The sequence below is a fragment of the Myotis lucifugus genome, unplaced genomic scaffold (assembly GCF_000147115.1).
Source record: "Myotis lucifugus unplaced genomic scaffold, Myoluc2.0 scaffold_389, whole genome shotgun sequence".
Classification (NCBI taxonomy): domain Eukaryota; kingdom Metazoa; phylum Chordata; class Mammalia; order Chiroptera; family Vespertilionidae; genus Myotis; species Myotis lucifugus.
Genome location: NW_005871437.1, coordinates 747,360 through 768,635, shown reverse-complemented (window position 1 = coordinate 768,635; position 21,276 = coordinate 747,360). Strand labels below are relative to the sequence as shown.

General features: G+C 43.7%; 1 protein-coding gene across 1 annotated transcript in view; it reads left to right on the top strand.

Moving 5' to 3' along the window:
- The window catches only part of MACO1 (macoilin 1), a 43,995-nt gene extending 26,644 nt beyond the window's left edge, over positions 1–17,351 (top strand). The window contains exons 5-9 of the mRNA XM_023743425.1: positions 3,445–3,603; positions 4,900–5,082; positions 8,662–8,782; positions 10,953–11,127; positions 15,414–17,351. Of these exons, the coding sequence (XP_023599193.1) occupies positions 3,445–3,603; positions 4,900–5,082; positions 8,662–8,782; positions 10,953–11,127; positions 15,414–15,616 (841 nt within the window). The 3' untranslated portion in view covers positions 15,617–17,351. The remainder of the gene's footprint in view (positions 1–3,444; positions 3,604–4,899; positions 5,083–8,661; positions 8,783–10,952; positions 11,128–15,413) is intronic.
- Positions 17,352–21,276: the final 3,925 nt, after the last annotated feature.

Here is a 21,276-nt window from a genome sequence, read left to right as displayed (position 1 = left end):
TGCCAGCCTGATCACCCCCTAACCACTCCCCTGCCAGCCTGATCGACGCCTAACTGCTCCCCTTGCCAGCCTGGTTACCCCTAACTGCCCTCCCCTGCAGGCCTGGTTACCCCCGACTGCCCTCCCCTGCAGGCCTGGTTGCCCCCAACTGCCCTCCCCTGCAGGCCTGGTCCCTCCCCAACTGCCCTCCCCTGCAGGCCTGGTTGCCCCCAACTGCCCTCCCCTGCAGGCCTGGTCCCCCCCCAACTGCCCTCCCCTGCAGGCCTCGGTCCCCCCAAGTGTCCTCCTTTGCAGGCCTTGTCCCCCCCCACTGCCTTCCCCTGCCGGCCATCTTTGACCACATGGGGGCGGCCATCTTGTATGTTGGAGTGATGGTCAATTTGCATATTCTTTATTATATAGGATAACACACATCCACAAAAGTACACAAATCTTAAGTGTACAACTTATAAATTTTCAACATACCTTTGTAACCACATCATTTTATATTTTTTTGTTTTGTGCTGCTATGTCTTTGACAAAATTTTCATAGTTCTACTTTTAAAAATACATTGTTGTTTAGTGTTCTGTGGTTTCCATAAGTTACATTCTAGATGTTCTGCACTTTTTGTTCTCATAATTTTATTAACTCTTTGAGTTTTTACATTTTTCAAGGAGCTCTAAAATTTCATTCAGAATATTGCTATTCTTAGTTCATGGCAAAAAAAAGGCTTTTATCAGTTAAAAATGCAAAAAGGTAATAACTGCAAATTATTGACATCTAGCCTGTGCAGATTTAATTTTTCTTTCATTCCCAGTGTGGCACACGTTTCCCCCAGTTGGCTGGTTGTGTGGAACTTGATTCCTGTGCCTCTGCATATGATACAGCTCAGGTTGCTAATCTGAAGAAGCAGATCAGCAGCCAGCAGTAAGTGTGTCAAGCCTAGAAATGCTAGACCGAGCTGGGAGGAACTTTACAGACGTTAGCCTCAGACGGGGAAACTGAGTCCTGGCAGGTGACATGCCTCCTCCAGGGTCACAGAGTTGGCACCAGAACCGAGTCTAGAATCCTGATTCTAACCCCATTACTAACCCATGCTAAGTCACTATTCTCATCTTAAAGTTCACCCTTTACTGAAAATGCAATCCTCAGACTGCGAAATCGACTTCTGAAGAAAGATAAATTACCTAACATGTTTTTCAGCCAAACTTCTTAATGGGGATAACCTAACAGCATTGATCTATTTTGGAAAGTATCCCTTGGGTTACTTCGGGCAAATGAGGGATGGTGTGGGATGGTGTAAATGCCGGTCGGTAATTGTTTAGAGCAGGTCCGGGAGGACGTGCAACTGGAATAACCCTGGCAATAGGGAAAGTGTGGCGTGATGTTGACTTGTGACCCTTCCCTGGGGAGCAGCTGTGTCAGGAGACCTGACAGAGCTTCTGGAACACAAAGTCTCAGTCTGTGCTCCCCGTCACTGGGCAGGGAGACTAGCTACTGTGCCTGGGAGATGACCATCAATGTTATATTCCTTTTTGTTTTTGAGATTTTGTTTCAATTGGCGAAAGGTAGATAAGGAAATAAGGCCGCTCTTTGGTTTGCTGAGAGAGGCCAGGGAACATAGTTAGTAAGTACTAGTAAGTGTGGTGGGCCCTGGGGATTTGGTGCTTAATGAAACATGTCTGTCAGGACTTAGTCTGTGGAGCTGGCAATCCCACCATCGCCCTCCAGAAATCCTGGTTCTGTTGGTATGTTGTTTAGGGCAATGCACAGTTCTCATCAGAGCACACTGATTTCTGCCTACCTATAAGTTTGTAGAAAAAGGTGTCTTCTTAGTCTCACATGGCAGCCATCGTTGGTCTAACCCAGGGGTGGGCAAACTTTTTGACTCGAGGGCCACAATGGGTTCTTAAACTGGACCGGAGGGCCGGAACAAAAGCATGGATGGAGTGTTTGTGTGAACTAATATAAATTCAAAGTAAACATCATTACATAAAAGGGTACGGTCTTTTTTTTTTTAGTTTTATTCATTTCAAACGGGCCGGATCCGGCCCGCGGGCCGTAGTTTGCCCACGGCTGGTCTAACCTCTAGTGCCCCTCGCCAAAGCACCATCCAGCAAACCCATTCTATCCTTTCTCACTCTGTTCCCGGAGTACAAGCCTTTCTCAGAGGCTCTGTCCCTCACATATCTATGGCTGTTCCTGCCTTTGAGCTTTTGGACGTGTTTTCTCCCTTATGTAGAATGCCCCTTCCTCCCCTTCTGTTTCTCCAAATCCTGCCCAGCCATTAAGGCCCAATTCAGTTCCCATCTTCTCTCCTCAGAACTCATGTGGCCTTTCTACCCGTACCAGGCTATGGATGGTATAACTACAGTTCAGCCTACTGGTGAAGAGTGGACTCTGGAGCTAGCCCGTCTGTGTGACCTGGGCCAGAAGCTTTCCTGAATCTAGAGTTTTATAGAGTTCTTCACCTATAAAAATGGGAATAATAATTGGATTTAGCCATAAGTTGTGTAGAATGAATGAGTTCATACTATTAAAACCCACAGAACAATGCCTGGTACATAAGTTCTCATTAAATATTAGTTATTATTCCTTCTAGCATGTATGTAATCATGGCCTTCCTTGTGTTGTTCAATCATTTTAAGTATTTATTGGCCTCTACTGACATTGTAAAGTCCTCTCATGAAGAAAGCAGCTTGATTTTACACTTCTTGTTGACCTTTTCTAGCCAAACATGTGCATATAATAGTTCCCCAATACATGAAACTAATACTGTATTAAATAAAGAAAGTAGATGGAACAGGAATAAGGAATTGAAAAGAAAATACAGGCTTCAGTTCACAGATGGTGTTTTCTTATGAGTCTTAGAGCATGCAATTTGTTCTTTTTTTCTTTCCTTGTCCTGAGTCTAATGAGCTCTTCTGTCACACTCACCAGAGGTATGAACATCACTTAGCAAGGATGCTAGAAATTTCAGGAGGTTGTTTCCGACACTGTTTTCTTCTAGGCCTGTGCTGGGATGGAATCTCAGACAGTAGATTCTGATCTATCAGAATATCTCAAAGCAGGTGGGTCCTGAGCTGGGTGTTACTAACATACCTCCCTTGCTGAGGGGCACGGGCAACTCACCAGTAGGGAGGGGACCTTACCCTTCAGCCACCCTCTCTTTGCCTTTCCCTCCTCCTCTATTAGCAGCTGAGATGCTCACAAGCACCCTCTTTAGCCGTCAGTGTTCACAAACATTTGGGGGAAATCAGAGGTTGCCTTCTGGTGGGAAGAGGTGGGGACCCAGGCAGAAGCTTTTAGTAAAGAGCCAGGTGCAGACAGGAGTGTGGTGATGGCTGAGCTGCCAGAGGGTCCTCGGCCATTCCCCCAGCAGTCTGGGACGTTAGCCAGGGTCTCCACAAAGCCCTGTGGGTGCCCTCTCTGTGATGAAAATGCTGTGTTTCTCCTTCTCCTAGGCTGGAACAAGACATTAAAAAATTAAAGGCTGACCTGCAGGCCAGCAGGCAAGTGGAACAAGAGCTCCGCAGTCAGATCAGCTCCCTCTCGAGCACCGAGCGAGGGATCCGCTCAGAAATGGGCCAGCTCCGGCAGGAGAATGAGCTGCTGCAGAACAAGTATGTGCACCTATCAGGCCTTTGATGAGCCAAGTGGCCTCACTGCTTCTTTTGTTTCCAGGGATTGGAGCACAAGATTCATGATGACAAAGGGATCGAGCAAAGGGGTTTTTAAATAAAATGTTTAATTTAATACCAGATATACAACATGTTATAAAATCTGTAAGAACCTGTTTCATTTCAACAAAAGTTTGTTAATATTGCTATTTTGTCTTCTCTCATTTAATGACTTATCTTAATTTAAAATAGTTATCAAGCTTTTATGATAATATACGGAAAGTTGAAAAGAAGTATTTCTGCCACAATTTGAAGCTCTTGATCCTTTGAGTGAAAGTTTCCAGAGCACTGGACTCCATTTACTGTGACTTCCCAAACTAAATGACATTGAACTTTGATTTTACTTGAAGAGACAGGCAAAAAGCCAGGTCTTCTGTGTGAATTCTTATGCTTTCTATTAATTCATTCTGGAATTATTTCTTGACTCAATATGGGTCTGTCCTTTTTTTATTTTTTAGTTTCTTAGCACTGTGTGCCTACAGTAGTGAATAATATTATAGGCTTTGGGTTTTCTGGGCTTGCCCTATTGAAAGAGTAATTCTTCAACATTTTTAAGGAATGTAACTCAAAAGTTTAAGCATTATAGGCAAATAACCTCTCCCCTGCTTCTGACCCACATATGTGGTGGCTGTAGCATTGATACATAGAGAACATCTCCCCCTTATTGATGTATTTAGATAAACTGGCCTTATATTGTTATGTTAAGCTGCGGGGTGGTTGTAGGCAGGGAAGAAAATATGGCGGAAATTTCCTTCTGAAATCAGGACACTCGACGCCCCAAAATCTAGTTTGGGATACTCTAGAAAAACCATCTCACAGCTGGAAAGAAGAGGCAGCAACATAATTATATTCAGGCAAAGAAAGACATTCCCCCATTCACCCTTTACCTCAGTTTCAGTGGTGCTGGTTCAAGGTGCTTTGGGGCACTTGAATTAGTTCTGCTGTTATATTTCCCTCTGATAGAAACTTGCTTTACCCTATTTTCTGAATGACCTTCTGTAGATAGAGCAGAAGCTAGGTCTGTATCTTATATGGCAGCTTGCTTATTGGTATTTAGAAATTGTTAAATAATTATGACAGTGTGTTCTCCCTGGGCACTCTGGGAGTTGACATTTATGTTTGCTGTTCAAAACTCTTCTTTACTTTGGCCTTAAAATGACAAAGAGGAGCCATGTTTTTCCAGGGTTCATAGTGGGTATTGTAATTGTAAAACTCTGTGTGACAATCATTTCCATATAGGTTACATAATGCTGTGCAAGTGAAGCAAAAAGACAAACAGAATATCAGCCAGTTGGAAAAAAAGCTAAAAGCTGAGCAGGAAGCCCGAAGCTTTGTAGAAAAGCAGTTAATGGAAGAGAAAAAGAGGAAGAAGTTAGAAGAAGCTACTGCTGCCCGGGCTGTTGCATTCGCTGCTGCGTCTAGGTATGTCCGTATCACCTGAGTGCTTAATCTACGGTTGGCTTTCCTTGTACTGAAACAGCCATGGGAATTTGATGCTTTGGGCAGGATTAGAAATACAATAGTCGTGCATGGATGGATTGCTTTTAATTATGGCTTTATTAGCTGGTTTAAACTCCATCTGTGCAAGTTTGCACTCTCTTATAACAACTTCATCCTCAGCAATCTCCTCCATAAAGTGAGGGGAGGATATCACCATGCCTCCCACACCTGGGAGGCAAAGTGCTGCTCATAAAAGGGTTTCCAGCTCTAGCTGATTTGGCTCAGTGGATAGAGCATCGACCTGCGGACTGAAGGGTCCCAGGTTCGATTCCCAGTAGGGGGCATGCAGGAGCAGCCAATCAATGATTCTCTCTCATCATTGATGTTTCTATCTCTCTCTTTCCCTTCCTCTCTGAAATCAATAAAAATATATATATTTTTTTAAAAAGGGTTTCCAGTCACTTTCTTCCAAACTGATAATTACTAAACACTTTGAAAGAACCAATCTAGAATTTTGTACTCTTTATAGAACCATCACTACTCCCTACTCTTTGGTGTGTGTTTCTGAAGTTTTTAACTTAAACCTAGAGGCCCGGTGCACGAATTCGTGCACATTGAATGGAAATTAATTAGAAGAAATATTTTAATACCGCTATTCACCCTTTCTCTATAATAGAAGTGTCAACCAAATTCACAATCGACAATGACAGATGGAAACACATGTGTGCGATTGGTGCCAGCGAGAGCTTTATATATATATATATATATATATATATATATATATAGAGAGAGAGAGAGAGAGAGAGAGAGAGAGAGATAGATAGATAAACTTGCTTAATTAGACCTGCTTTCTGATTTAGCTAAACTTTTTCCAGCTCAGTGAAGCACCCCAACTTCTTTCAGGTAATTGTTAGCAACACAGCAGTAAATATCAACACGAAGCAGATTATTATTGTAGATCATGCAGGGAGAACAAAGGGTAAAATATTTAACTGCAGCAGTGTTTGACTATATTCTGCGCAGTGAGAAAACCTGAAGTCATTTTCAAGTTCCACCATTTCTTTCTTCTTTTCAGTTGGTTCAAGTTTCTAAGCTTTCTAAATCTCCATTTTCTGGGTAATGAAAAGACAATAGGATTCCTCTGAGTCTCCTATCTACCTGCTCCAGGACTTCTGTGAGGATCAAATGAGATGAGGCACAGGAAAATGCTTCACAGACATTTGGTTAAAGTGTGAAATGTTTCCACCTGGCTATAAAGCAAGTCGTGTTCCTGGGCTGAAGAAACTCCAGGGAAGCTAGTCGCTAGGGAGAGGAAGGCGGGCGTTGCTACGTGACATCATTACCCGGCACCCATAGCTGGGCTGGGCTGGGCTGGGCTGTGGGCCACATTTTGCACCATGGGGTCTTGGCAGCATTGGCTGCGATTTGGTGGGGTGTCACTCCAGGGTGGTGGTGGGGCCTGTGTTCCTCTTGGGGGAAGCCGAGTGTTGCTCTGTGGGCGCCAGGTCTACAGTGCCGTTTCTCTGTCAATGCCAGTGTGTATCACGGTAGCTCCTGTGTTGAGCGTCTGCCCCCCTGGTGGTCAGTGCACGTCATAGACCAGTTGGGCGGTCAGACACTTAGCATATTAGCCTTTTATAGATATAGATGGAAGAAAGGTAAAATCTTGGTTCCCAAGTACTATGTACTAACTGCTTATGTCTTTGTTGGATATCAGCAAATTGTCAAATGAGCTGGAAAAGATGGGGGGAAAGGAAACATAAGTCACTCTTAGATATCATTGAGCTTGTGGAGTGATACAAATTAGGGACTACTTCCTATACCATTGAAAAGTATGCAAATGTTCCAAACTTGATACGTAACTGCTATCTGAATATAAGCAAGGAGAGAAGATAGGTAAGAGCCTCTTGGTTTGTTTTTGGCTTCTACTTCACTTTTTTCCCTTTGTTTTCTTGACTAGTGAAGTCATCTGCATGGTAGAAGTCAGTTACGGGTTTACAGATGCAGAGTGAGGGTAAATTATTATTTATTTCAAGTTTCTTTCGTAATTTGTATCTATGTGATATAATTCTACTGGCATTCTTCCTTGAGTTTTGCTTTTTTGTATTTGGTGTGTTAATAGCCTTCTTTTGGGTTCTGGCATTTGCAGAATAATTGATCAATCCTCAGCTTACCTTTTAGGAAATAACAGCAGGAGAGGACTCTTTCTCCTGTGTGATCCTGTCTCCCCCCAGCAGACTTTGTACTGCAGATAGCTGAGCTCACTTGGCTTATCAGCTTCTATACAGACACACAAGACCTTTTATTAGTCTGCCTAACCCAGTGGTTGGCAAACTCATTAGTCAACAGAGCCAAATATCAACAGTCCAACAATTGAAATTTCTTTTGTGAGCCAAATTTTTTGAACTTGAACTATATAAGTAGGTACATTGTTATTAACTTAATTAGGGTACTCCTAAGGCTTAGGAAGAGCCACACTCAAGGGGCCAAAGAGCCGCATGTGGCTCGAGAGCCACAGTTTGCCGACCACGGGCCTAACCTAACCTAATCTAATGTGGAGTTTTTGGTTTGTTAATTGTTTGAAGATTTGTAAGCATTTCTGAAGCACTTAAACTTGCAGGAGATTTTTCTGAACAATAATCTAGTGTGGCCCGTGCTGTCCTTAATTCATCTACCATCTACCCTTTTTTTCCCCCCAAAACCCACTGAGAAGTATATGACAATTCCTTAACCATGTTGTGTAGTGCCTCTTGCTAGTATACCTGAGAATCAGTAAATTGGTTTTCTTCTCTACTCTAAATCTCTTTTGTTTCCAGTTAAGCTTATTTGTTTTGTTTTGATCTTACCCTTAGATGGTCCTTATTTGCCATCACTTGTGTAAAGATCGTTTTTGTTCTTAACGAAATCTCAAGACTTTGAGTCTCTCACTGGACCTATATTTTTGTGTAGGCAAGACACCTACTTTCTCCATCAGGCTGTCTCTGCAATCTTGCTGTCATCTTTTGTAGTTTATCCTTATTGTAGCCTTGAGAAGCCACCTAATGCTGCTCCCTTCTTCTGTTTACTCCAGGCCTGTGACAACCATGATTAAAGAAAGGTGAAAGTCTCAAGGCATAGTCCCTCAAAAGTGGAAAAAAGTTCTGGTTCACTGCCCCCTGCTGGGCATGTCTGACTCTGCCTTGCTCAGTTTGTGTGCATTGTCTCAAGTCATATGGCCGGGAGGGAAGCTTGTTGGGAAACCTCCATTTTTATCCCAGTTCTGTGACCTACAAACTAGGTAGCCATGAACTAGTATTATATCTTATTTATAAAAGTGGATAATATACCCTATCCCCATAAAGAAGGTAGTGTGGGTGAAGTACCTAGCTGGGTGCCTGGCTCATATTAGAAATGCAGTTAATGATAATTATTTTTTGAGAGTTTGTTGAAATTATCAAAGAATAGAAAGCATACCAGACAGCCAATACCTGACTGACTTTGGAGTATAGAGAAGTATCAATCCTGCAATATAAATAAATAGTCTTTTAAGTCCCCTTCTCTCCTTCTCTTCCTTTTCAAAAGGGGAGAGTGCACCGAAACCTTACGGAATCGGATCAGAGAATTGGAGGCCGAGGGCAAGAAGCTCACCATGGACATGAAGGTGAAAGAAGACCAGCTCAGAGAACTAGAACTGAAAGTCCAGGTAATGGGAGGACCAAAGGCTTTCTCGTACTTGAATTTCTCTTCTTCGTTGATTGGTGGCCTTGGTGCTTTCTGATACAGGCAAATCCCATTGCATCTGAAAAGCTCTGTGACCAGAGGAAGCTCTAATCTTGTCCAGCTCATTGATGTCATATTTAACTTAGGCAGATTCTAATACAAGCCAGAAATGTTGATGGTCCTTTGACATGTTTTATACCAGAATTTGAATTACTGTAGATTCATTTTATTTTTCTAGGTTATAGGCCAGATTAGTGTCCTTTGGGATTTCTACATCTCTTATCAGCTCCCACCATCTCTCCATCCCCAGGGAATTGACCATTCTGGTTGCTCTGAGCTTTTCCAGATTGCAGTTCTGAGCAGTACATTGGGAGGAAAGCTGCCAGTGCTGTGAACGTAGCCAGTTTTGGGAGCCATGTGTACTGTGGCAAAGTATTTGGCATTGGCACTTCAAGGGAACATTTAAAATGAATGTCATATATTATAAAGTTACAGTAATTTTTATAAAGTTACAGTAATTTGACTCGTGTGCGGTAAAGGTAGCATCAGAAATGGATGGGAATGGTGAGGAAAAAACAATAAAATTAGAAGGTCATCTCCATCCTATACAAAAAGAAATTCCAGATGAAGAGTTGAATGCAGAAATAAAAAGACATTTTATTTTAAACTAGGTGAAAATATAGTAGAATTTCTTTAATCTTGAAACAGGGGAAGACTTTCTAAACAAAAATAATGGAAGAGGTAATGGAAGGAGACTAAACTTTGGGTGATGAGCATGCAATATATAGATGATGTGTTATAATACTGAAACTTATATAATCTTATTAACCAATGTCAGTCACCCCACAATTAAATAAGTTAAAAATTACATTGCAGTCAAAAATATAATGGAAGAAATCACAAAGCAGAAAATATAAATTAGAATAATCAACTGGGGGAGTATAGATATTGCATCAAATATAAATAAGGAATTAATACTCTCGATATATAAATAATTCATAAAAATTGCTAAGCTCAAATATACAGAAAAATAGGCAAAGGATACCAACAGTTAATTCACAGCAGAACTAGAAATGGTTGATAACATATTATTATATCCTTATTAATCATAAGACATAGATTAAAATTGAGTATCATTTATCTCCTGTGAAATTAGCAAAGAATTTTAAGTGATAATATCAATCTGAGTGAGCCTGCAATGAAATAGGCCTCATACATTGCTGGGGAAGTGTAACTTTCTGGAAAGGGTCATGTACTTTTTAAGTATTTTCCTTGTTAGGACTTCAACCTAAGGTAAATATTTTTTAAAGTCTTATTGATGATATATATACAGAGATATTCATCATGGTGGTAATATAAATGCAAAAAAAAGAGGAAATAATCTTAACAATAGGTGATTCATTTAATAAATTATGGTACATATATATGTGGGAGTATTATGCAGCCATTAAGAATTACATTTTCAAAGAACATTTGTGATTATGTAAGTTTTTTTTTAATTATACAAAACTGAACACATACTGTAACCTCATTTATGTTAAAAGATACACATGTGCTTAAAAGACTAAAATAATATGTATCAAATTTTCACAGTGTTGGGATTTTGGGTGATTTTCATTTTCCTCTTTGAACTTTAATATATTTTAAAATTCTCTATAATACGTGTGGATATCTCTTTTAAAATGAAGAAATTAAAATATCTCTATACATATATTTATTGGTTACATCACCAAATGTTTTAAGTGGACTTATTCTGCAGTGTGCCCTATTAAAATAATTAACATTTTTACAATTGTTAGTGCAAATTGAGAGTAGAATTTTGGCAAATTTGATTACAGTATTACAGCAACATTTGCAACTGGCAGCAAGGAAAACGTTCTTTTTGGTTCTGAATTAAGCTTGTAAGAAAGTGTCTTGTTTGGAGACAGAAAAACCCAACATAGTCAGATTTATCTAAAATGTTTTTGTATGTGCACATCACCATACAAATACATTTTGCCCTCTAAGTGGTAGGTCTAAACCCATAGAATACTAGCATTCTGTGTTCTAGGGGCCAGGTCAATAATAGCGGGATTTTATTTGTGATTTCAGGCTAATTTGTAGACCGATGCCAAAACTATCTTGTAACATTGCTGCTTTGATGATATTGATAGGAGCTTCGGAAGTATAAGGAAAATGAGAAGGACACTGAGGTGTTAATGTCAGCTCTCTCAGCCATGCAAGATAAAACACAGCACCTGGAGAACAGCCTGAGCGCAGAAACGAGGATCAAGCTCGACCTGTTCTCCGCACTGGGGGACGCAAAGCGGCAGCTCGAGATTGCCCAAGGTAGGAGGACAGCGGGCCCCCAGGGGAGGTGGTGTGGCTGAGAATGCACAAGGACCAGAGAGCATATCAGTTTTCTCCTTAATGGTTTAAGCGCCCAGCATACAGTTTTGCTGAATTAGAGAACTGCAGAGTCACTCAGAGGGGCTGGTGCAGCACTACTTACAGGGTCTGTGGGAACATGGAGAGAGGCGGGGACGAAGCCAGTCTGGGGAGTCAGAGGGCTCAGGGAAGCTGTTGTCTGAGCTGGGTCTTAAATGATGAGAAAGGGTTAGCCCAGTGAAGAAGCAGTAGAGCGGAGTGAGGACTAGAGAGGCATATAACAGAAGCAGCAGCTTGAGCGAGGCCAGGGGAGCTAGGGGCCTGATGTGTTCAGAGCTGCAGCTGGCTGTGCTTGGCCGGAGAAGGTTACAGTCGAAGTGGTGAGAGGAGAGTCTGGAGAACTGGCTGTTCACTCAGCAGGTATTTATTAAGACCTACTGTGTGCCAGGCATTGTGAGAATCCCTGAGGGACCAGACAGTAACAGACATTTTGGTCTTAGGGACCCCTTTACACTCTTAAAATCATTGAGTACCCAAAGATGTTTTTATAAAAACTGGGTTATATCTATCAACATTTATCTATTAGAAATGAAAAGTTCAAACATGTATTTCATTTATTTTAAAATAACATAAACATATTACTTGTTAACATAAATAACATTTTTATGAAAATTAACTATTTTCAAAAAATTGTAATGAGAAAAGTGACATTGTTTTACATTTAGCAAATCTTCGTTTCTGGCTTAATGAAAGATAGTTCCATTCCCGTCTTGTTCTACATTCAGTCCGTTGTAATTTCACTGGCCATGTTGTTTCTGGAAAACTCTTCTATGTCCATGAGGGAATGAGTGTGAAGAAGGCCAGTCATGCCTTAGTGCGATGAACCCTGTGGATCCTGTGAGAGGGCAAGCCATGCAGCAAGGCAAGGCCTACTGCCCTCAGAGAGAGGAGAGGGCGTGAAAGGCGAGAGGAGATACTGGGTGGCTTCATGAGGGAGGGGACTCAGCTTTGAAGGGTGACTTCTGAGAGCAGAGAACGGCAGGGAAGAACATTGCTACCTGAGGGAATAGTGAAAGCGAAGGAAAGAAAGTGTTGGGAATGTCCAGGTGAGCAGACCAGTGACCTCAAGGTGGGGGGCCTGGCAGAAGAGAGGGGGAGATCAGGAGGACCATGAGTGAAGCCTCCTAGAGAACATATTCCCTGATTTTCAGGAGGGGTGAGAGGTTCTGGCGTTGTTTTGGAAGTCTCTTTCCAGTAGCTGTGTGAAAGATGGATTGGAGAGACAGTGGAGGCAGGGAGGCCATTTAGGAGGCTACCACTGTCCTAGCTAAGAGTGATGAGTGGGGGAGCAGGATGCCCAGACGGGAGGGAAGGATAAAGGTGCCAGAACCAAGAAAGAGCAGGAAGGTGTGAGGAGTGAAAAGAGAGAGTGAGTTTGGTTTGGGATGTTTCCATGTGGAGTTGCTTCCTGGACACCCAGGTAAAAAGAGTTCATCAGTCATTGGGAGTTTGGGCCTAAACTCCAGAGAAAGGACCAAAACCCCTGTGGGTGGGGGTGGGATATAGAAGCTACGAGAAGTTAGTGAAGCCATAAGAGTGGCTTGGAATGGCCCAGCTGGTAGAGCAAAAAGAGAAGGGAGTTGAGAATTGGGCTTATTAATCTGTGGACTCAGGGAAAGCATTTAAAAGGAAGGTTCCAGGGATCCTGCTTTAAGGCTGAACTTCTGAGCATACACTGGCTTTTTGCCTGCTTGGCCCAGCTCCCTGGGAAGTGGCCACCTCTCTCTGCAGCATCCCATTTACTCCGATTTGCCAGCGTGGAAGAGATTTCCCCCTGCAGTGAGGCAGCACCTGGTCTCCAAGTAGCTGAGGGGAGCTTGGCCTGTCAGCCCAGGAATTCTTGTAAAGCAACAGAGAAGCAGAGAGAAATATCTTTTTCAAAAGCTCTGGGAATGTTTGCATATTACTGATTAAAGACATCAAATTTAAATCTGTGTAGAAAAAAAGATCCAGTGGCTCATATATCAGATGCCGTAGGAATTTTATTCATCTGAGGCTAATTGTGTTAAAAGGGAAGGAGGGTTTTGTGCTTGCTTAAAGCTGAGGAGACATGAAGGAAGTCCCAGGAGCAGGTTCTTCCCATGGCTCTTTGCTGCTGCCTTTCCCACTACTTCCCTTCACTGTCATGCTCAGAATATTCTAATAGGAACCCAATTTTGTAATTCAAATCAAACCCCTGTGTTGCTTTTCTCCTCCCTACTATCTATATCATTTGATTCATCCTGGTTTCAAAATGACTTTCCTCTCTGCTACATCCTTTTAAAAACTATGCCACCAAGGGCAGCTACATTTTAAATATGTTACCATCTTCCGCAGGACGTGGAATGAGTGCAACTCAAATGCAACCTCCTTCTTTTCTGAGCATTTAAATTTCTGAAGTGCTGTTCCTAAGTGTTCTTCCTCTAGTGGACCAGGGAGCTTCAAAGAATGATGGACATTGCATGGGCTTTGGAACGAAGGGTCCTGGGTTGACATCCTGCTCTACCTCTTAATAACTGGGCAAGATGCATAACTTGCAGCGTCTCAGCTTTGTACTGGGCTGGGCACTAGGGATACTGTAATGAGAGAAAAAAAAGTGGATAGTCCCTGCCCTCATGGAGCTCATGGCCCGATGGAGAGACGACGAACACAAGTCATCACCTAAGTGAATAGTTGCAAGAGAGATGGAAGAATGTGTAGGCAGGAGTGCAGACTCGAGCCATACTGCATAGATTTGAATCCTGGCTCTGTACTCAACCTCTGTATACCTGTTTCCTCATCTATAAAATGGATGATGCTGATAATAATTTCTGCCTGATAGGGTTGTTGTGATAAATAAATGAGTTTGTATGTGGAAGTACTTACAACAGTGTCTGGCACATATGTGTTAGCTAATATAATTATTACTAGAGGCCCAATGCATGAATTCATGCACCAGCGGTGTCCCTTGGCCTGGCCTGTGGGATCCGCCGAAACCGGCTCTCCAACGTCCCCTGAGGGCTCCCGAATTGTAAGAGAGGGCGCAGGCCAGGCCGAGGGACCCCATCAGTGCACGGGGCTGGGGAGGGACACGGGCTGTTGGCCAGCTGGGAAGGGACCGCAGGAGGGCTCCAGGGCATGTCTGGCCTATCTCACTCTGTCCTGATCAGCTGGACCCCAGCAGCAAGCTAAACTACCAGTCAGAGTGTCTGCCCCCTGGTGGTCAGTGTCTGTCATAGCGACTGGTTGACTGGTCAACTGTCTGCCCCCTGGTGGTCAGTGCACGTCATAGCAAGTGGTTGAGCGGCCTTAGCATGTCATTAGCATATTATGCTTTGATTGGTTGAACAGATGATCAGAGACTTAGCCTATGAGGTTTTTATTATATAGGGTCATTATTACAAAAAGTAAAGTGACAGAAAGAAAAGTCTAGAGTGTGTTGAGAATCTGTGAGTTGAGGGGATAGGGTCTGATTTAAATGGGAAAATTAGGGAAAGCTTTGTAAGGAAGTAGAAATAGAAATCCCAGGAGTTAACGCAGAGAGAGCAAGGGAAATAGCCCTGAGGCAGGCATCGCTGCTTGGATGAGAAACTAAGTGTAGTGAGGGAGGGTGTCAAAGGCTCAGCCCATGGCAAACTGGGCAGTCAATCTGAGTCACTTGAGAGCCCCCGTGCAGCAGCCAGAGCCAGAGCTCCATTTATTTTCTACATGAGGACCTGGGGCGGTTCTGAGGCCTTAGTTGTTCTGTATTTCTTGGTCTGACACCCAGAGATAGTCCACCCTCCCAGAAAAATATTGCAGCTCAAGAGGGAGAGCCATAGTTTAAAATCATTCCCTCTTAGGCTGCCATTGGTGACTGCCATGCTCAAAACATGGCTCCTGGAAATTAACCTCTTTGCTTAGTCACACCTACATAGAGGGAATCCCTTTTTACTGTGAAACATGGCCCTCAGGCCAAATCTGGCTGCTGCCTTTTCTTGTACCATCCATTGGCTAAGAATGGTTTCTATATTCTTCCATGGTTTAAAAAAACACACGCAAACATGACAAAGACAGTATGTGGCTCACACACCTGAAATATTTACTGTTTGGCCCTTTACAGGAAAGTTTGCCTACCCTTGCAAACCCTTACATCACAGCTGAGTCACACGCACTTGGGGCTGGCCTAGGAGGGCATTGTGTTGGGTTAGCCCTCCCTTCCCACTAATGGTGGGTCTTTGATCTTCCAGGACAAATTCTTCAGAAAGACCAGGAAATCAAGGACCTAAAACAGAAGATAGCCGAAGTCATGGCCGTCATGCCCAGCATAACGTACAGTGCCGCCACCAGCCCCCTGAGCCCGGTTTCCCCCCACTACTCTTCCAAATTTGTGGAGACCAGCCCCTCTGGACTGGACCCCAACGCCTCTGTTTACCAGCCCATGAAGAAGTGAAGACCAGCTGTGTTTCACCCAACAGTGTGGTTACCAGAAGGCATTGCGAAGAAGCATCTCTGGCAGTCAAGATAACAAAAAGTTTATATTGTATTTTGTGGGACTGTATATGTTGTCATTTTTAAAAAGGGGGGAAGATAACTCCACATCTGATTAGAACTGCCCATCAGTTTTTCTTGTAAATTTTTAGAAGACCTCACAGAACTTTGCAGTTTATTTTTCTCGGCCAATGCATTAAAACCATTCTTGGATTTCAAGTAGCCAATTTTGCCTTTTATGTAATCTTACAGTTTCCTCTTGAAGAATGATAAAAAAGGGGGGTTTTGCTTCTCAGTCCTCTATTTTTGTTTTGTTTCGTTCTAAAATAAGCAAAACCTGCACATTGGATCCATGTGGGGTGATAATGAAAAATTTGTTTTTAAGAGTGAAAGAGTTAAATAACATAACACAGTTTTGATTGTATAGTTGAATGCAAGAAGGTGATTCTTGATATTACAGAAAACAACATTTGATTACCCCTCTAAGGACCAAACAAATTGAAAGAGTGTCATTTAAGCTGAGGGGAGAGACTCAGGCAATGAGACTAGATGTGTTTGAAATGTTTCTATTCCCATCAGTGTGTTTAGACCTAGAAAATTGCTAGCGGCAGTCTTGTTCACAGTGCCTTGGGAAAAGACATTTCAAGAGGAAACTTGATGATTTTAGACTATTTTCCCCCTTTGTCATCATCTATCTTCTATCTGTATCGAGCTCACTGCGGATCCTGCTGTAAAACTGGTGGGTAGCTGGGCTGTTCGTTACCACCACGACCAGCACTTTCTTTCCTGTCACAGCAAGCACCACAGTGTTCTGGACTTGTCTAAAATCCAGCACCTTGGGAAGGTGAGCTGGGTGGTGTTTGTGTACGTGAGGCTGCAATGACAGCTAATAAAAGCTGCAGTTCTAGGTTCTTCTGTTTTTGTTTTGTTTTGTTTTCATTTCACTTAACTGTGCTTTTCACTCTTCATCATCTTATGTTTGATGATTTAAAACAAACTTGACTATTCCTCAGCTCTTGTGCCAAGGAGGGTTTTTTGTTTTGTTTTGTTTTGTTTAAAAAATTCTAAACTCAAAACTCTGCACAAAGATTTCAGTTTCAAGTGTATATTATACATTGATAGAAAAGTGTTTGCACTGGCAACTTTTGGAAGTGTTTAAGAATCAGGGTGGGGGTGGGGGGAGGGACTGGGAGAGGGAGGGGCAAAGCAAAATTGTATTTGGAAACTAGGAAAATTAAGAAACCAAATAGATTGGTTTTGCTTCCTTGCCATGGATTCTGGAAGGACATAGTTCTTCTAAAATTTCCTGTTAATTGGCATGTACGTCTCATTTAAAGAAAATTAAGTAGGACAAGCAAGTCAGCAAAATAGAAGTATTAAAAAGAATCATCCTTTTAAACACAGATCTTATTTTGGGATTTAAAAAAAACTTCTAGCTTTAGCCAGGTGTGCATGTTGCTGCCATTTTGCATTTTTGAATCATCTTGTGTAATTGTCACCATGAAAGTGTTACTCAGAATTGTCATAGATTTTTTTCATCTTTGTGCAAAAACATGGAAAATTGTCACTGACTTTGTGTTGAGGTTTCCCCCATTTTGCTGCCTTTTGGGACACTATTTTCGTTAAATACTTGGTCTTGGCTGCATTTTTTTTTTTCCTGTGGGGTTCAAAAGAATAAACATTTTCTTACAGATAAACTAGTTTTCTGCCTTTTTAACTTTTTAGGAGGGCACAACAAGTTTGATTGTTCTGAATGAACCTTAGATTATTGCTCTCGTTCTCTCCTCATCTCAGCTTCCTGTCAGGTGGCCGTGTCCAGCAGACACAAGATTTGGGGTGAATCCATTTAGGTGGCTTCACCTCACGTCTTACTTAAGACATCTCCATTCTCATTCTCTTTCCCTCCCTCTTCCTCCCCCATCCTCCCTCCCTCCCTCCCTGCTACTCTCCCTCATCCCTCTTTCTTTTTTCTTTTTAAACTAGAGGCCCAGTGCACTAATTCATGCACCAGTGGGGTCCCTTGGCCTGGCCTGCGGGATCGGGCTGAAACCGGCTCTCCAACATCCCCCAAGGGGTCCTGGATTGCAAGAGGGCGCAGGCCAGGCTGAGGGACCCTAGTGGAGCACGATTGGGGCCGGGGAGGGATGTGGGAGGTTGGCCAGCCGGGGAGGGACCGTGGGAGGGCTCCAGGGTGTGTCCAGCCCGTCTCACTCAGTCCCAATCTGCCAGACACCAGCAGCAAGCTAACCTATTGGTCGGAGTGTCTGCCCCCTGGTGGTCAGTGCACATCATAGTGAGCATTTGAGCAGCCTTAGCATATCATTAGCATATTACGCTTTGGTTGAATGAACGACCGGACACATAGCATATTAGGCTTTTATTATATAGGATCTTTGTTCAAAATATTACATATGTCCTCCTTTTACCCCCATTGATCCCCTACAGCCCACCCCGCCCCCCACCCCAGGCCTTCAGTATCCTCTTGTCTCTGTCCATGGGTTATGCATATATGCATACAAGGTCTTTGGATGATTACTTCCCACTCACCCACCCTCCTCCACCTTCCCTCGGAGATTCCACACTCTGTTCCCTGCTTCCATGACTCTGGGTCCACTCTGTTCATCAGTTTATTTTGTTAAATGGATTCCACATATGCGTGAGATCATGTGATACTTGTCTTTCTCTGACTGACTTATTTCACTTAGCATGATACTTCCCAGGTCCCTCCAGGCTGTCTCAAAGGATTAGAGATCCTTCTATTTTACTGCTGCATAGTATTCCACGGTATAAATGTACCACGGCTTTTTTATCCACTTGTCTACTGATGGGCACTTGGGCTGTTTCCAGATCTTAGCTGTTGTAAATTGCTCCCTCCCTCTTTCTCTCTGGTGACTGATTAGAACCAAGGCTGACTTGTCTTCCTGTCCTAAAAAAAACCAAGTTAGCAGGGCTGGAAGGTGGTCGGTGAGACAATCTTGAGAGCAAATCTCCTTCCCATTTTCCAGAACCTTGTAGGCCCACGTGTGACCAGGACCCTGTTGGGTTTGCTCCTGCTGTGATCCACACCGACCGCCAAAGGAACCTCTCCCAAGCCTCCCGTTCCTGGAGGCTTTGCTTTGTCTTCCGAGAAGCCAGCGCCCCTCTCAGCCCTGTTTTCCTCTCTTGGCCATTGTTACCATTGGTCTTGGCTCCAGTTTTTGAAAATTCTGTCTTGGCATCTCACCTATGTCCCTGTTGCTGGGTAGCCTCCCTAAGTCTCCGCTGTTTAGGGTCTCGCAGACACACCACACAGTACCGCGAGCAGAGTTCCCAGGGGAAGCACTTTAGTTTGGCTTTATTACCTTTGCCATCCCTGCAGAAATGTCTGCCTATAGCATTCTCGACAGCATGTCTTTTCCACCAGGGAAATCTCCAGTTGTCATCTTTGTTTGTTTCTTTTTTTTTTTTTTTAATCCTCTCCCAAGGATATATTTCCATTGATTTTAGAGAGAGTGGAAGAGAGAGGGAGAGACAGAGAGAAATATTGATGTGAGAGAAACACATCGAATGGTTGCCTCCTGCATGAGCCCCGACCAGGGCCCTGTCTGGAGAGGAACCTGCAACCGAGGTACATGCCCTTGACCGGACTCAAACCTGGGACACTTTGGTCCGCAGGCTGATGCTCTATCCACTGAGCCAAACCAGCCAGGGCTGTCTTTGTTTCTTTCTTTCTTTCTTTTTTTTCAAATATATTTCTTTATTGATTTCAGAGAGGAAGCTAGAAGGAGAGAGAGATAGAAACATCAATGATGAGAGAATCATTGATCAGCTGCCTCCTGCACGCCCCCCACTGGGAATCGGGCCCAAAACCCAGGCATGTGCCCTTGGCTGGCATCGAACCTGGGACCCTTCAATCTGCAAGCTGACGCTCTATCCACTGAGCCAAACCAGCCAGGGCCATCTTTGTTTTTTTAGGCCCATCATAAAACAGTCCCATGTCTTAGTACTTTAGAATTTATTACATGCCATAAAGCAGTGTTTGCCATTCTGGATGGTTAGGTATTTACCGTAAGAGCAGGCAGAGTGTGTGTTGACCGGCCAGGCAACCTCTTACTGACGTCTCCCAACTTGACATAAGGAAGAAGCGATCCTGAGTGTCCATTCTTGCGGTGACCATCTTTCCAAGAGGCCCTGCAAGATGAGAATGAACAGCTCCTCTTGGCCCCGGCCAGGGGGAAAGGAATGGTCCTTTCTCTGACCACCCGTTTCCCACACTCATCCATCTATATGAATTGGGCTATGGCAGTGATGGCGAACCTTTTGAGCTCGGCGTGTCAGCATTTTGAAAAACCCTAACTTAACTCTGGTGCCGTGTCACATATAGAAATCTTGTGATATTTGCAACCCATAGTAAAACAAAGACTTATATTTTTGGTATTTATTTTATATATTTAAATGCCATTTAACAAAGAAAAATCAACCAAAAAAATGAGTTTGCGTGTCACCGCTGACACGCGTGTCATAGGTTCCCCATCACTGGGCTATGGCAAGGTGCCTGGGAAGGCTGAGCCCTTCTAAGAGCTGGTCTTAGATCTCTTCTTACAGAATCCACACAATACCAGAGGGAGCGGGAATGATGAACCGGAAACCTGCCCCAAAGCCGGGTAAGTGAAGTTCAAGTAGTAAACTGTTTTCACATGGGCCACAGTAGCTCGACCGCTGAGGTAAAAGGGCCTCTGAGACCCATAAATGTCTGGTTTCCTGTGACTCTCAGTGGTGTTTCTTGCTGAGCTGGCTTCTTCACCAGCCAGCAGCACTTGCCCAAGGGCAGCCATTACTCTAAGGGTCTAGACCAGGGGTGGGCAAACTTTTTGATTCGAGGCCACAATGGGTTCTTAAACTGGACCGGAGGGCCGGAACAAAAGCATGGATGGAGTGTTTGTGTGAACTAATATAAATTAAAAGTGCACCCATCTTTTCATTTACCTGTCTTCCCTCTAGTGGGGCCGGCCATCCACGCGGGCCGTAGTTTGCCCACGGCTGTTATAGCTGGTGGAGGGAGGTCTTATCACGCCCCTCTGGATGAATGTTCTGGAAGGCTCTTGGGGATTCTGTGATGTCTAGTTGACCTCTGGTGGTCCTGGAGCTGCCAGGCGATGGGTTCTCCAGTGAGCCCCCCAGTAACTCCATCAGTCTAACAAAGATGGAAAGCAGGGTCAGCGCCACGCCTAAGGAACAGATGTTCAATAGAACCTCATAGCTGAAGGGATCCCCCTCCTTTGCAGAGCAGTAGAGCTGCCTTCAGTTTCTGGAAGACTCCTGGGTTCTGCAGGAAGAAGGGCCGGAAGCGGCCGGCTGGATGTAACAGCAGGTAGTGCTGGAGTCTGGAGGAAAGTCGGCCGACAGGCAGCGCAAGGAGGCGACTCAGACAACCCTCAGAAGACGAGCGCACAGTCAGCAGCAAGTCGCAGAGTAAGGCCGCCCACACTGCTCACTTATACACAATGCCTGCTCCTCGCCCGCGCATGCGCACTCAGGTCCCTGTACAGGCTCCAGATGTTGGGGTCCAACCCCAGCAGGCCCGGGGTCTCCAAAGGTGTGGACGGAGTCGGCAAAGAAGGAATGACACGGAGACAGTGTTCA